Genomic DNA, 16,303 nt, shown 5'->3' on the forward strand with positions numbered 1-16,303 from the left:
TGTATGTGCACATCCTCAAACTAATGTATGAACATTTTGTTCAAAAATTCAACTACTTTCTGCTATGTGTACCAGCACTAGTAAGGGTGGGTACTGCTTTGTGGCACTATGCCACCTAGGGAAAAACTGCCAAGAAAATAGTTATGGGCAGTTCTGTTGTTTTCTGAAAATAAATCAGACAATGATTAACCATTATCTAATAAAGAATACACTTGCTAAAATGGACTGCTACACACATTCATAAACTACCCCCTAAAGGAAATAAGGAAGGACATTGTTTCTTATTACGGTACCAATAGTATGCTCCATATTGTCACTTAAAACTTAACTAAACCAGAAAACACTATGGACAATAGATAGGCTACATTTTGTGTAAAATAACAATTTCTATAGAACAATATTAGGAAATGGAACAGAATAACTGATGACACATTTATTACACATTCTTGGACACCATGTTTTAAGTGACAAAAAAACACAATAACAAATTAAAATCCTGGAAAATAACACCCCCAAAATAAATCCTCTGATAAACAAAACAAGTGACAATAATATAGGCCTATAAAACAATTAAAACTGGTCCAGCTTGTTTTCTTATTACTGCATTGAGCCAACAGTAGCAACCCATTTTCATTGGTAAAGCAGTCAAACCAAAAATGTGTCTAAAACCGCTCAAACATTACTCAGCTTAAATAGCACATCATTCTTACAAGCATACAATGCTTTGTCATTACATTAAATTGTATCTGGGTTTACATGGCACCTAAATCATCTGTTTAAAAACACAGATCAGCAAGAGACACTATCCTGTCTGATTCTTGAATTTGATAGGCTTATGGCTGATAATGCACAGCGGAATGTACTGTTGACCATTAGCATGGCATCCAATGTGTACCGCTACAGCAAGTGAGCCATTTCAATATGTAGCTTTGAGAAGCATAATAACTGGAATATGCATTATCATAGTAGCCATACACCAATGTTTTATTGGACCACTAGATTTAAAGTTATAGGACATACGTACTCTCTCATTGTCGTTTTGTACCACTACAGTTGAAGTGGAAAGACACATAAGCGGCAATATAATCAATTTAATATTACATACTTTAACATTCTCAGATCAGCAGGTAGCACTCTGACAGCAGGTAAGATAAGTGTGATCCTGTAATGATTACGTACACTATACACCAGGGTTGGGCTCAATTTAATTTAATTTCAATTCAGGAAGTAAACTGAAATTCCCATTCCAATTAAACATGTTCTCAATGCTTTTCAATGAGAATACAATTGTGAATTGGATTTTACTTCCTGAATTGAAATTGGCCCCAATCCTGCTACTAAACACCCTGTCTCTTATAATGACCTGTGGTAAGGCAGCATAATTTGACTTGGGGCTAGTGCTACAGAAAAGCCAATAATCAAAGGATGAATAATATAGAGAAATATTGTGTAAGAGAGAGCAACAGTTCACATTCCCACCCAGAGATACACTAAAACAAAGAAATCGTCATAGGGGACAAGTGGCATTTAAAATCCTCAATGCCCCATGAGACTTTGGTTCGTTTAAATGCCCAGTTCAGTCAAAAACTATATTTTCCCCGTGTTTAATATATATTTCCAGGTTGGAATAATACTGTGAAATTATAATGATCTTCTAGTGTTTGAAAAGACCACCTGAAATTTCAGCCTGTTTTGGTGGGATGGAGTTTTGACCTGCCTGGTGACATCACCAGACGGTAAAAATGAGTTAATAGATGAATAAGAAAGATTTCCAAACCTCTCTGCCAATAACAGCAAGCTCAGCTTTCCCCTCCCCCAAAACCATTCCCAGACAATTATTTTCTTTTCGACCACTTTAATTGAAAACAATAACAGTAAGGTACTTAGTTGTTACCCAGAAATATTGAGATAAAAAATGGCTGCATTGGACCTTTAAATCCATGCTTCATTATTAGCCTAAGTCTGGGCCTCCAAGTCTACTGGTCAAAGACAGATCCTACTCACTATATTATATAGTTTGATGCTCTCTCACACCTTTTAGTTGTCAGAAACTAATGAGGATTTGTCTTTCCAGCTGTTTCATGAAGCTTTCCATACCTAGGAAGACTAGACAGCCAGACAGACAAACATTCCTCTCGTCACATCTCAGAGGAATCCTCATGTGAAACCCATGGAGAGTCTGTCTGTGCACTCAGAAGTGCAGTGATTGAGAATAGTATGGCCAGTTACAATGACATTAACGGTGGTGGGACACCATAACTAAAGTTCCCTATTGAAACAGTTCAGCCCATTCTCTCCCCAAATATTGGCCAGCTAGAACATTTCCTCAACAACCATTGGCCAGCTAGCACATTCTCTATCTGACTGTTGGCCAGCTAGCACATTCTCTCCATGACTATTGGTGAGCTAGTTTTGGGATCATGGCTTGGGCTGGGCCGTCAGACAGCTGACTTATTGGGTGCCAGTGGCTATCACACTAAGACACCACGTTCAGGTCAACCCTTTAGGGGCAATGATACTGAAACAATATGGCAACCAACAGAGCAAATATGACATGATGTAGCTAGAAGGCGACAAATCAACAAAAAAGGCAAGATTTTTTTTTAAAAAGTAGTTCCCGTGTCAAAGTTGCTATGGCAACAACAGCAGTGCCAGTGTCCGTTCATATGCATTCCGTGCAGAGGGGTAACTGTGTTACCGTAGTGGGGTATTGTATCATAAAATCAGACAGTTTTCAGCTTATACAGTCAGTCTATGAACAAGGGTAGGGTAGCCCCAGCCCAAACAATGTGCTTAGTGGTGTGGACAGCAGCAGGCCAGTGCAGAGCGAGTCCCTGTATGCTTCACAGCCCTATATCATACACCTGGCCTTTCTCTCACCCCACCCTCACTCTCCTCCTCCTCTTCCTCATGCCGTTGGCTCAGTAATCAGTACAGGCTCCAGGCCCGCTGATGCTGAGGGTACGATGATGAAGAAGAGTGGGATGAAGTGGAAGAGGAGAAGTCTGTGGGGCGTAGCTGCTTTCCACACGCACACATTCAGTCCATCTTCTCCTTCTGGACCAGCTTGGGCGCGTCTACAAACTCCCGACCGTTGAAGAGGATGACGCCGGCCGTCACGAAGCTAGCTGTGCCCCAGAACAGCACATACGCCAGGGTCTCCGTCCACGTGTCACCTGAGGGGGGACACTGAGGGTCACTACAGGGAATAACTAAGTACTGAAAAAGTACCCATTGATAGCACATACTTGCCTAGTCAATACCAGTTTAGTACAAGTGGAAACAGTATTGTAAAATGAAGTACTGCAAAATGTGTTTATGGACCAAATCCTAACTTGAGATCGGTGCAGGTGTAACTAGAATTTTCAAACAAATTCCATGCCCTTATTAGGATTCAATGTAGAATTGACAAGGGAGTCCACTGCTGTCTTACCAGCCATGAGGAGGCAGATGATACACATGGAGAATGCCACAACCATGATAATGGGCAACTAGAGGGGGAGAGGGGAAACAGGAGTTAAATAAGATAACGGAATCTCAATCTACGCCTGTGACTGAAACCAACACATATTGTAGCCAATCAGTATACATAGCACTGATCAAGCATAGCCAATCAGATCTCACCGTGAGGAACTTCCAGTCTTTGGTCTCGTGAAGGGGTGTGGTCATGTCTGCCTCGTCAATGGCATAGTTACCCAGGAACAGATCAATAGAGTCCTGATGATCAGGAGAGATGTCTCAATTATCAGTTACCACACACACGTCAAGGATTTACAAAAACATGACTAATAACTGCCGCACACGCACACTAGACACACACCTGTCTGAAGCCGTCTGAGAAGTTGTTCTTGTAGTATCTGATCATGGAGTTCCAGCCGTCCATCACCAGCCCCCATTGTGTCCTCTTCCCTGTTCTGAGACATGAGCAACGCTTCAGTCATCCCTGTCATAATCATCTCTCACACATACCACAAATAATCATCATCGTCATCCTCCACCCTTTCCTGAGCACATTCTTACTCAGAGTTGTCTTCCTGGTTATCACAAAGGCCACAAGCAAAACATCCTACTCCTCCCTGTTCTTAGGGCACCAGTCCATTCAATACTCATCAGCAAACCAGTATGATGTTTTGATGTAGTTCATAGCCAATAATGCATGGCCAACTTCATGGGTGTGGGGTGTGACTGACAGTGGGATGTGACTGACAGTGGGATGGTACTGTGCCAGCAGAAAGACAACTAGTTAATTTCATGGGTGTGTGGGGTGTGACTGACAGTGGGGTGTGACTGACAGTGGGATGGTACTGTGCCAGCAGAAAGACAACTAGTTAACTTCATGGGTGTGTGGGGTGTGACTGACAGTGGGGTGTGACTGACAGTGGGATGGTACTGTGCCAGCAGAAAGACAACTAGTTAACTTCATGGGTGTGTGGGGTGTGACTGACAGTGGGGTGTGACTGACAGTGGGATGGTACTGTGCCAGCAGAAAGACAACTAGTTAACTTCATGGGTGTGTGGGGTGTGACTGACAGTGGGATGGTACTGTGCCAGCAGAAAGCCAACTAGTTAACTTCATGGCTGTGTGGGGTGTGACTGACAGTGGGATGGTACTGTGCCAGCAGAAAGACAACTAGTTCTCTGTCATTGTATAATGGACAAGTTCTATTGGAATCCATATCCTCCTACAGCCAGGTGAACTCAGTGATTTCCTGATGAAATGGAGTGTGTTTCTATGAAGAGCCAGTCCTGTGCCTTAGTTTGCTAATCCCCAGATTAGCAAGAAACACGTGAGCCTTCTCTCTCACCTTGTGAAGTCTGTCTTCAAGGCCCCTGTGCCAGCATACTGCTTGGCACACGCATTGGCATTGTCTGCCCACGCTGCAGCGAGCAAGGGTGAGAGGGAGAGGAAGAAATAGAAAACAAAAAAAGATTTAGTCAGTGGAAAAAGGGGAGGATTTCAATCATGTTAAACCATAGTGTTGGAATAGTCTCATAAGGAAGACAATGCTGTGCTTGTGGTGGCAGAGGGGTAGGAAAGTGTGCAGATTTCAGCTGAGGATCACCATTTTTGTAGATCTTCTCGAAGTCGGCCTGATCTTCAATCCTCTGGCCCATGTGGAGAACTCCCAGTCGCTGCAGATAAACAAAGATGTGTGGTGAGATACTGCAGTGGCCTGACTACAGGGGGCAAGGTGGAACCAAGATGGTCGCCATCAGATTCAGCACTGTTGTTCACCCAAAAGACCTTGATGCAACTTCACCTTCATCACCCTGTGGGTCAACCAGCAACCTAACTACTACACTATTAATATATGTTTCAATGACAGTTTAACCCACAGTGCTAAAACAGTTTAATAAAAAACACAATGGTACCTGAAGTATTTATTGTACCTGGGTGAGATGAGACCTGACCTTTTTACAGTCCACATAGGGTCAGATAACTAAATAGACCACAGTCAAAGTCCACAGAGACAGCAGCTTTAGTCAGAGGCCTTCAACATAGAGTTTGGGTTTTCCAGTCTCTGTTTTGTCTGTTTGTTGCTCATTTGCAAATATGGGTCAAGTGAGTGAAAGTAGTATAAGTTGTGAAACGTTTGACTTTGTCAAGTTAAAAGGTCTATGTTAGGTCAAAATGGAAGAGCTCCTCATAAAATGTAGTTTGCCATTAAGATTTTTACCATTGATTTTACAAAATGTAAAAGGGGAGGCTAGGTCTACACCTTCACTGAACAGTAAAACTAAAACTCCTAAGGTGGAACAGAGAGGAACATGACATTGCTCCTTATGTCAAAGACACAGAGAGTCTAGATGTGGTGAAAGTATATAGATCAGGGAGGCCAAACTCATTCCATGGAGGGCCTAGTGTCTGCTGGTTTTTGGTTTTTCCTTTCAATTAAGACCTAGACAACCAGGTGTGGGAGTTCATTACTAATTAGTGACCTTAATTCATCAATCAAGTACAAGGGAGGAGAGAACCCGCTGCCACTTGGCCCTCCGTGGAATGAGTTTGACACCTGTGGTCTCGATGGATGTGGTAGAAGTGTGTAGAACTAGTGGGAGTGTCTATATATTGGACATGTCTAGTCCGTGTGGGCGTGTCTGGTTGGTGGTTCCCACCTCCAGCTGTGACTGCAGTGAGCGTCGTGCCAGCAGACTCTGGATGACGTTGGTACGGTCCAGACAGTCCATGCAGTTACTGCGGAACATCCCTTCCTGTTGCACCAGAACGTTCCCATCCACATCAACCAGGAAGTACCTGACCAACCAATCAAACAATTTGATTCCCATTTGATTTTACAATAGCATTTGTCACAAAACAAATCAGCAAATCACAGACAGAGATGAACACAAAGTACACAAACTCATCTCACCGGCCATGCAGACTAAACACTTACCCATACTCATCCTGCATCTCTGTCACCATATCGACTAAGATCTGCAGGCGATGCCACCTCATCCGACTGCATTCCTTGTGGAAGTCAAACGCTATGTACCTAGAGGTGCATGGCACAGGGAGAAAAGTTAGGTAAAACCCAATTACATAATTTCATTTATTTGGAGTTCCATGGCTTTAGACAGAATGTTCACCTCTAAAAAAAAATAATACATGAATGACGTTAGAAGAAGACGGGCATAGTGGGATCAGAATGAATGATGGGGAAAAGCTATAGTCCTTACTTGACCATGCCGTTGCCCAAGCTGGACACCATTTTGTCAAAGGCCTGTTCCAATTGTTTCTCTGAGCCTTTCTGGTCAATCAGATTTAAAATCACTTGCTTTCCATAAATGATGATCTGCGAGTCAAAATGCCTTTGGAAGCCATCCAGCTGTGAAAGCAGGACAGGACAATAAAAGGTAAGAAAGACTTGACTCAGTACAGTAATACTCAATATCACATACCTTTACTGTTTTAAATGACTACTACTGTACATTAAAATGTTTTTCCATTTGAACATTACATTTTAAAAATGATATAAATATTGTAACAGGTAGCTTACATGGTCGATGGTTTTGCTGATCTGAGGTTTTGGTTTGTACTTAAGGTTGGGTCTTTGGGACCAGTAGAAGGGGATGGAGCCTCGGGTCTGAACGAATGAGGCCTTGCCCCCGCTGTACTGGACAATCTGCTCTGTCTCCACAAAGTTAGCTGCATGACCCTCTGAGTCAATGCCTGGTGGACCAAATAGACATTATGTAATGATCCGTCTCAGAGTGAGGAGTGTTTGACAGTAAAAATATAAAGAAGTGGACAGGCCAATATTATCTGCAAAGGGCTGGTGTGTGTGCAGGGTTTTCTTACAACCAAGCTGTAAAACACCTGATTCCACTAATCAAAATATTGATATAACATTCTGAGAACCATATGTTTCTTAGAGCTTAGTGAGAGTGTGGTTGTCCTATGGTTATTTAGCAAATAATCTTCCCACAACTATCTGGGAAAGGTGCAGAATAGTTCATAGCTTTGGAACATTCTCAGCACATTTAAGGAACGACAAAAAAAAATAAAATAATATATAATAATGTTACTTACTTGATATTTCATTATCTTAACAGAACATTTACTAAAAGTTCAAACATGGTTACATTGACTTTCAATGTTTGTAATGTTCTAGGAACGTTCTCCAAGTGGTTTGACATTGGGAAAAGTTCTAACTCTAAACTAAAATGAACAATTTTGTATTTGTTAGAAAAATATATGGCATGCTAGCTCCATCCTGGTGGCGCAGTGGACTAATTCCATGGATCGAGAACAGAAGAGCATAGGTTTGAATCTCACCTACGCCATGCCACAATAAAAAAAAGAAACAAGTTTGAATGATTAATGCCTAAGCATATGAATTTCCATGTGTCGCATCTTTGCACAAAACAGTTAACCCAAACTAAGATAGCAGTGTTAAAAGTCCTATTGAAATATTTGCTCAGAACGTTAATAAAACCCAACAGGAAAACTTTCTGGGAACCATAGTAAAATGTTCAGAACATCCCTGCAAACAAAAAAATGTACTTTGATGACAGCTTTGCCTTGTCATTCTCTCAACCAGCTTCATGAGGTAGTCAACTGGAATGCATTTCAATTAAGAGGTGTGCCTTGTTGAAAGTTAATTTGCGGAATTTCTTTCCTTCTTAAAGCGTTTGAGCCAATCAGTTGTTGTGACAAAGTAGGGGTGGTATACAGAAGATAGCCCTATTTGGTAAAAGACCATGTCCATACTATGGCAAGAACAGCTCAGTTAAGCAAAGAGAAATGACAGTCCATCATTACTTTAAGACATGAAGGGCAGTCAATACGGAAAATGTCAAGAACTTTGTGCAGTCGCTATGATGAAACTGGCTCTCATGAGGACCGCCACAGGTAAGGAAAATAAGGAAGGAAAGGAAGACCCAGAGTTACCTCTGCTGCAGAGGATAAGTTCATCAGAGTTACCAGCCTCAGAAATTGCAGCCCAAATAAATACTTCAGAGTTCAAGTAACAGACACATCTCAACATAAACTGTTCAGAGGACACCGCGTGAATCAGGCCTTCATGGTCAAATTGCTGCAAAGAAACGACATCAATAAGGAGACATGCTTGAGCCAAGAAACACAAGCAATGGACATTAGACCGGTGGAAATCTGTCCTTTGGTCTGATGAGTCCAAATTTTAGATTTTTGGTTCCAACCACTGTGTCTTTGTGAGACGCAGAGTAGGTGAACGGATGATCTCCGCATGCGTGGTTCCCACCGTGAAGCATGGAGGAGGTGTGATGGTGCTTTGCTGGTGACACTGTCTGTGATTTATTTAGTATTCAAGGCACACTTAACCAGCATGGCTACCACAATATTCTGCAGCAATACGCCATCTCATCTGGTTTGCGGTTAGCGGGACTATCATTTGTTTTTCAACAGGACAATAACCCAAAACACACCACCAGGCTGTGTAAGGGCTATTCGACCAAGAAGGAGAGTGATGGAGTGCTGCATCAGATGACCTGGCCTCTACAATCACCCGACCTCAACCCAATTGAGAGGAGTTGGACCGCAGAGTAAAGGAAAAGCAGCCAACAAGTGCTCAGCATATGTGGGAACTCCTTCAAGACTGTTGGAAAAGCTGGTTGAGAGAACGCCAAGAGTGTGCAAAGCTGTCATCAAGGCAAAGGGTGGCTACTTTGAAGAATCTAAAATATATTTTGATTTGTTTAACACTTTTTTGGTTACTACATGATTCCATGTGTTATTTCATAGTTTTGATGTCTTCACTATTATTCTACAAAATAGAAAAACCCTTGAAAGCGTAGACATGTCCAAACTTTTGACTGGTACTGTATATATTACTGTTTGGCTGGAACAAAAACCCCTGCACCCACACTGGTCCACTGTGGAAAAGATTATTCATCATCCCTGCTTTAGTCAGAAAGCTCCAGTTAGACGTGCTGGTGGATGTGGAGTCAGTCACCTCTGACGTAGTAACGTACTCCAGCCCTGAAGCAGCTCCGCCTGGATATGATGTTCCAGTCAAAGATCTTCCCATTGATGCAGCAGGACTTCATAATGATGACTGGACAACACATGGTTAGGGACAACACGGTCTTAACCTTTAAAGCCTAACTTTACCTCCTGAATTCAACCTTTCTTTACCTCCTTCTCAGAAAATGTTTTGGAGTTGGGACTGTTGTGATGCTTAGAAATGTGGGCTCCATCATATGTCAATGGATCCACTTTCCATTGTCTGTGAATACAATATCCCTAATTTCCCAATTATAATGCCACCTATATGAATCTCTAGCTCCCCCTTAAGGCTAAAGGAGCAAACCGCAAGTTAACTTTATTGATATTCATGGTCTGTCAAACAGTTGAAGTTTCTCAGGGAAAAGAATGACAAGACTAATCTAATGGGCTTTACATCCTGGCACTCAGACTACTAAACCCCATGCAAAATATGAACGTAAAGATGACCATGTGATCTAGTGTGTTCCCATCACAGAGGGTAGCTTTCCAACCAATGACAGATTACAGGGTTTAAACTGCAATGCTGTTTAACAGTTCAGTCACTGTAAACAACCGCCCCGTGAATGACATCTCACATGGGTAATATCTGTTGTCTTACAGAAGGTGGTAATGAGGTCTTCCTGTTTATGAGAATTGAAAAGGAGGGAAAAGTCTTCATCCGGAGTTTGTAACATAAAAAAAGCATGAAAGGATACAGCCGTGGACAACCGGGTAAGCAAACCTGTGCAGCTGTCAAGAGAAGAACAGAGACAATGCAGTTTAGAAAGATCATAAGATCTTTACTGGAGCGTATTCATTTTATATTTACCACAAGTGGTTAACATGTGTCAATTCTGTCCTTACCTCTGGCTGTGGCATGAATTCTCTCAACAGGTGACCATTCCACACAAACCGTTGATCTGCCTAAAAACGAGGGCAAGAAAACACATCTTTATCATACCATTCAACTTGTTTCCACATGCCCTGCATAGGAAATATCTGCACCTGTATAAGACACAAGCACAAACACATTACTCGTGTTTTCATGAATGTATCACCAATTGGAAACATGTTTTTACATTATTTTCCTCCCTCATACAGTTGAAGTCGGAAGTTTACATACACTTAGGTTGGAGTCATTAAAACTAGTTTTTCAACCACTCTATAAATTTCTTTTTAACAAACTAGTTTTGGAAAGTCAGGTAGGACATCTACTTTGTGCATGACAAGTAATTTTTCCAACAATTGTTTACAGACAGATTATTTCACTGTATCACATATTCCAGTGGGTCAGAAGTTTACATACACTAAGTTGACTGTGCCTTTAAACAGCTTGGAAAATTCCAGAAAGTGATGTCATGGCTTTAGAAGCTTCTGATAGGCTAATTGACATCATTTGAGTCAACTGGAGGTGTACCTGTGGATGTATTTCAAGGCCTACCTTCAAACTCCGTGCCTTTGCTTGACATCATGGGAAAATCAAAAGAAATAGACCTCGACAAGTCTAGTTCATCCTTGGGATCAATTTCCAAACGCCTGATGGTACCACGTTCATCTGTACAAACAATATTACGCAAGTATAAACACCATGGGACCACGCAACTGTCATACCGCTCAGGAAGGAGACGCGTTCTGTCTCCTAGAGATGAACGTACTTTGGTGCGAAAAGTGCAAATCAATCCCAGAACAACAGCAAAGGACCTTGTGAAGATGCTGGAGAAAACAGGTACAAAAGTATCTATATCCACAGTAAAACGAGTCCTATATCGACATAACCGGAATCGCCGCTCAGCAAGGAAGAAGCCACTGCTCCAAAACCGCCATAAAAAAGCCAGACTACGGTTTGCAACTGCACATGGGGACAAAGATCGTACTTTTTGGAGAAATGTCCTCTGGTCTGATGAAACAAATTAGAACTGTTTGGCCATAATGATCATCGTTATGTTTGGAGGAAAAAGGGGGAGGCTTGCAAGCCGGGACTGGCAGGAGGGACTGGTGCACTTCACAAAATAGATGGCATCATGAGGTAGGAAAATTATGTGGATATTGAAGCAACATCTCAAGACATCTGTCAGGAAGTTAAAGCTTGGTCGCAAATGGGTCTTCCAAATGGACAATGACCCCAAGCATACTTCCAAAGTTGTGGCAAAATGGCTTAAGGACAACAAAGTCCAGGTATTAGAGTGGCCATCACAAAGCCCCGACCTCAATCCCTTAGAAAATATGTGGGCACAACTGAAAAAGCATGTGCTGGCAAGGAAGCCTACAAACCTGACTCAGTTACACCAGCTCTGTCAGGAGGAATGGGCCAAAATTCACCCAACTTATTGTGGGAAGCTTGTGGAAGGCTACTCGAAATGTTTGACCCAAGTTAAACAATTTAAAGGCAATGCTACCAAATACTAAATTAGTGTATGTTAACTTCTGATCCACTGGGAATGTGATGAAAGAAATAAAAGCTGAAATTAATCATTCTCTCTATTATTCTGACATTTCACATTCTTAAAATAAAGTGGTGATCCTAACTGACCTAAGACAGGGAATTTTTACTAGGATTAGATGTCAGGAATTGTGAAAAACTGAGTTTAAAATGTATTTGGGTAAGGTGTATGTAATCTTCCAACTTCAACTGTAATATATATATATATATTCTCTCACCCTTTCCAGCAGGCTCATCTCCTGGAACTCAGGGCTGGTGTTGGCAAGTCTCTGCAGAGTGTGGGTCAGGTCGTAGTCTGTAGCAAAGTAGAAGCCGTCTGTGAGCAGAACACTGTTGATCATGGAGAGGAAGGCTTTGTTGTCCTGCATCTGATGGGGTCAGAGGTCAAAGATGGGTCAGGAGGCAGGTTGAAGAAGGAAAGCAAAACAGAAATTAGGTGGAACAGTGGTGAGAAAGTATCGGATGACCACTATATTTCTAAAATAATATATACAAGGAATCTAAACTGATATACTATAAATATATACTATAAATAACATATCCTCCAACAATAATTCAACTAGAAGCCAACATAGAGATGCCCACTAATAGAGAAACACTTGTCTAGACTTGGGGACAGAACAGAGTGTTCTTGTAACAGCTACATGATACCGTCTTAAAGCAGTACTTGTTCTCTCTGTGAGAAGGGGTCTCTTTCTCTGACTGATAGAAAGCTTTGCCCTTCACATACACTCAACTGTCTACAGACACACTGTCTGTCGTTGACCGGCTCCATAGCCAATTCAACACAGGGCTCTCTTCTCTTCTCTGTCCCATATGCTGCTTTCGTATTGGTCACATACAGTAGTGAAGGAAAGTGACTTCTGCAGCTAGCAAATAACCTGTTAGGGCTAGGGGGCAGTATTTACACGGCCGGATAAAAAACGTACCCGATTTAATCTGGTTACTACTCCTACCCAGTAACTAGAATATGCATATAATTGACTTTGGATAGAAAACACCCTAAAGTTTCTAAAACTGTTTGAATGGTGTCTGTGAGTATAACAGAACTCATTTGGCAGGCCAAAACCTGAGAAGATTCCTTACAGGAAGTGCCCTCTGACAAGATCTTGTTCTTCTTGTCTCTGTTTATTGAAGACTGAGGATCTTTGCTGTAACGTGACACTTCCTACGGCTCCTATAGGCTCTCAGAGCCCGGGAAAAAGCTGAATGATGTCATTCCAGCCCCAGGCTGAAACACATTTGCGCTTTTGGCAAGTGGCCGATAAGAGGATAATGGGCTTAGGCGCGTGCACGAGTCGATCCTGTGCTTTATTTTCTTTCGTCTATTTACCTAAACGCAGATTCCCGGTCGGAATATTATCGTTTTTTTACGAGAAAAATGGCATAAAAATTGATTTTAAACAGCGGTTGACATGCTTCGAAGTACGGTAATGGAATATTTATAATTTTTTTGTCACGAAATGCGCCGTGCTCGTAACCCTCATTTACCATTTCGGATAGTGTCTTGAACGCACGAACAAAACGCCGCTGTTTGGATATAACTATGGATTATTTGGGACCAAACCAACATTTGTTATTGAAGTAGAAGTCCTGGGAGTGCATTCTGACGAAGAACACCAAAGGTAATCAAACTTTTCTAATAGTAAATCGGAGTTTGGTCAGGGCTAAACTTGCTGGGTGTCTAAATAGCTAGCCCTGTGATGCCGGGCTATCTACTTAGAATATTGCAAAATGTGCTTTCACCAAAAAGCTATTTTAAAATCGGACATATCGAGTGCATAGAGGAGTTCTGTATCTATAATTCTTAAAATAATTGTTATGCTTTTTGTGAACGTTTATCGTGAGTAATTTAGTAAATTGTTAGTAAATTCGCCGGAGGTTTGCGGGGGGTATGCTAGTTCTGAACGTCACATGCTAATGTAAAAAGCTGGTTTTTGATATAAATATGAACTTGATTGAACAAAACATGCATGTATTGTATAACATAATGTCCTAGGTGTGTCATCTGATGAAGATCATCAAAGGTTAGTGCTGCATTTAGCTGTCTTCTGGGTTTTTGTGACATTATATGCTAGCTTGAAAAATGGGTGTCTGATTATTTCTGGCTGGGTACTCTGCTGACATAATCTAATGTTTTGCTTTCGTTGTAAAGCCTTTTTGAAATCGGACAGTGTGGTTAGATTAACGAGAGTCTTGTCTTTAAAATGCTGTAAAATAGTCATATGTTTGAGAAATTGAAGTAATAGCATTTCTAAGGTATTTGAATAACGCGCCACAGGATTCCACTGGCTGTTACGTAGGTGGGACGATTTGGTGCCACCTACCCTAGAGAGGATAACCCAGAGTATCAGGCTAGGGTTTTTGACTGGTCAACATCCACATCAAAACAACCCACTGTCATTAACAAGGAATCATTGTGAAAGGCTCTCTTCTTGGCCTGAAACATCCACAGTCATGTAGAGCTTGGGTGCTTGTGGGCTGGCACTGGGGCCCCAACTCACACCTCCCTACCTGGTTGTCTGTCAGGTGCAGCACAGTCTTCTTGTAAGAGATAACGTCAAAGTCCATAGCCTTCCACACGGCATGGCCCAACAGGTCACCCACCTTCTTCTTCTTTGTGATAACGATGAGGTACGTGCCTGGGGAGGGTAGACAGAGGGGCACAGGTGTCGTTAAAGTAAACACTCACTCTGTTGAGAACATTTGTGTGTAATACACAGGTAAAGTCTTCTCAATGGATATTTTACTGGAGAGTCTGAACTGACTCACGTTGAAAGAGTGCAAGATTGAACCTACCTGCCACCAGACGGATAGTTCCCATAATCCCACATATTGGCCTGGTGACCGCATGGGGAGGAATGTCCTTCCTCACTAGAGGGACAGAGACAAATAATCATACTTTTTTTTATTTTATTTTTTTACATTTTAGTCATTTAGCAGACATGCTTATCCAGAGCAACTTACAGTAGTGAATGCATACATTTTCAAATGTGTTTGTACTGGTCTCCCATGGGGATCAAACCTACAACTCTGCTGTTGAAAGTACGGTGATCTACCAACTGAGCCACATCATTTTTTCATTGCCTTTATGATCACAAACCACCATTCACTCATCTTTTCAGTTCGCTGCAGCTAGCGACTGGAACGAGCTGCAACAAACACTCAAACTGGACAGTTATCTCAATCTCTCAATCATGGACACTTACTGACAGTTCTGGCTGCTTTGCATGATGTATTGTTTTCTCTACCTTCTTGCCCTTTGTGCGGTTGTCTGTGCCCAACAATGTGTGTCATCTTAGGTCTCTCTCTCTATGTAGTGTTGTCTCTCGTCGTGATGTGTGTTTTGTCTTATATTTTTATTAAATGTAATTTTAATCCCATCCCCCATCCCCACAGGAGGCCTTTTGGTAGGCCATCATTGTAAATAAGAATTTGTTCTTATCTTACATGCCTAGTTAAATAAAATAAAAAATATATAAAGTGGACTTTGGTCAGCATAAGACCGTATCATGTCATGATGAACGCGCACAAACACAGCCTACTCAACATACCGGTGAGGATCATTTCTGTGGACACCCTGTCAATGGACAATACATCATTGGAGCCGTCATCACAAGCCTCAATGTAAAACTTCTCTGGGGTAGTGTGCCTATGGGGAGAGTGGGTACAGAGGATGGAGACACAAAATCAGTGACCTTGGTAGACGAACATCTGGCATGGTGAATCCCGCCTTATACAAAGGGAAATCATTGGCTTGATTTGGCAAAGCTCAATTTAGTGGCTAACGTCACCACAAGCTAGCTCACACATACTAGCTGGCTCAATGGGCTAACTAACGCTAACAACTAAGCTAACTGTATTTTTTAGCTAGCTAGCTGCTTCATCAACAAAATCGATTGCATTCTACCACTCATTAAATCAAAAGGCAGATAGCTAGATAAGTACTGTTATGGACAACACAACTACACATCATTGACATAACTGTAAACTGTCTACAATACTGTAAACTGAAACAAATCCCGCATACGATTGACTGCAGCCTGTAATTGCAGTTGAACGTTAGCTAAATAGCTTATCATCTGCTAGCTAGCTCTAGACGTACACCTACGGCAATTTTCTCTCATCAGAATATGGCAATTTTTTTCAAAAAAGTTGTAGTTAGCTTCTGAAAATACAAGTCTGAAAACGATATATATTTTCAAGACTTACAGATTGAATTTCTCGTAGGCGGTCGCCATCTTTAGAGGAGGTCTGACCTAGTGACGTGTCAATGAATGTGCACATTGTATATTATGGCTGGACCGGAGTTCGCGTCCAGGGTCAGACATTTAGTGTCGTAGTAAATTTGCAAACTATGATAAAGTGCAGGCAGAAACGTATTATATAGCACACAC

At 41.7% G+C, this 16,303-nt stretch overlaps 1 protein-coding gene across 1 annotated transcript; it reads right to left on the reverse strand.

Moving 5' to 3' along the window:
- Positions 1-418: 418 nt before the first annotated feature.
- On the reverse strand, positions 419-16,173 carry LOC115176416 (phosphatidylinositide phosphatase SAC1-B). The gene is made up of 18 exons (XM_029736449.1): positions 16,119-16,173; positions 15,461-15,558; positions 14,706-14,780; positions 14,421-14,548; positions 12,125-12,274; positions 10,331-10,390; positions 10,183-10,216; positions 9,435-9,536; positions 6,999-7,171; positions 6,679-6,827; positions 6,396-6,494; positions 6,118-6,256; positions 5,064-5,133; positions 4,806-4,878; positions 3,821-3,914; positions 3,625-3,717; positions 3,434-3,491; positions 419-3,176 (listed from the first exon to the last, which is right to left on the reverse strand). The coding sequence occupies exons 1-18, from the start codon at positions 16,145-16,147 to the stop codon at positions 3,040-3,042; spliced, it is 1,761 nt and encodes a 586-aa protein (XP_029592309.1). The 5' UTR covers positions 16,148-16,173; the 3' UTR covers positions 419-3,039.
- Positions 16,174-16,303: the final 130 nt, after the last annotated feature.

This window comes from Salmo trutta, chromosome 37 (assembly GCF_901001165.1).
Source record: "Salmo trutta chromosome 37, fSalTru1.1, whole genome shotgun sequence".
NCBI classification, from domain to species: Eukaryota; Metazoa; Chordata; class Actinopteri; order Salmoniformes; family Salmonidae; genus Salmo; species Salmo trutta.

Bases quoted from the DNA above. Each gene is read 5' to 3' on its own strand.
- LOC115176416 (XM_029736449.1), bottom strand. From the start codon at position 16,147: ATGGCGACCGCCTACGAGAAATTCAATCT. The intron at 12,275-14,420 runs GTAGGGAGGTGT...TGACCCCATCAG, and splicing joins TGCACCTGACAGACAACCAG to ATGCAGGACAACAAAGCCTT. The intron at 6,828-6,998 runs GTAAGCTACCTG...CTGCTTTCACAG, and splicing joins TCAGCAAAACCATCGACCAT to CTGGATGGCTTCCAAAGGCA.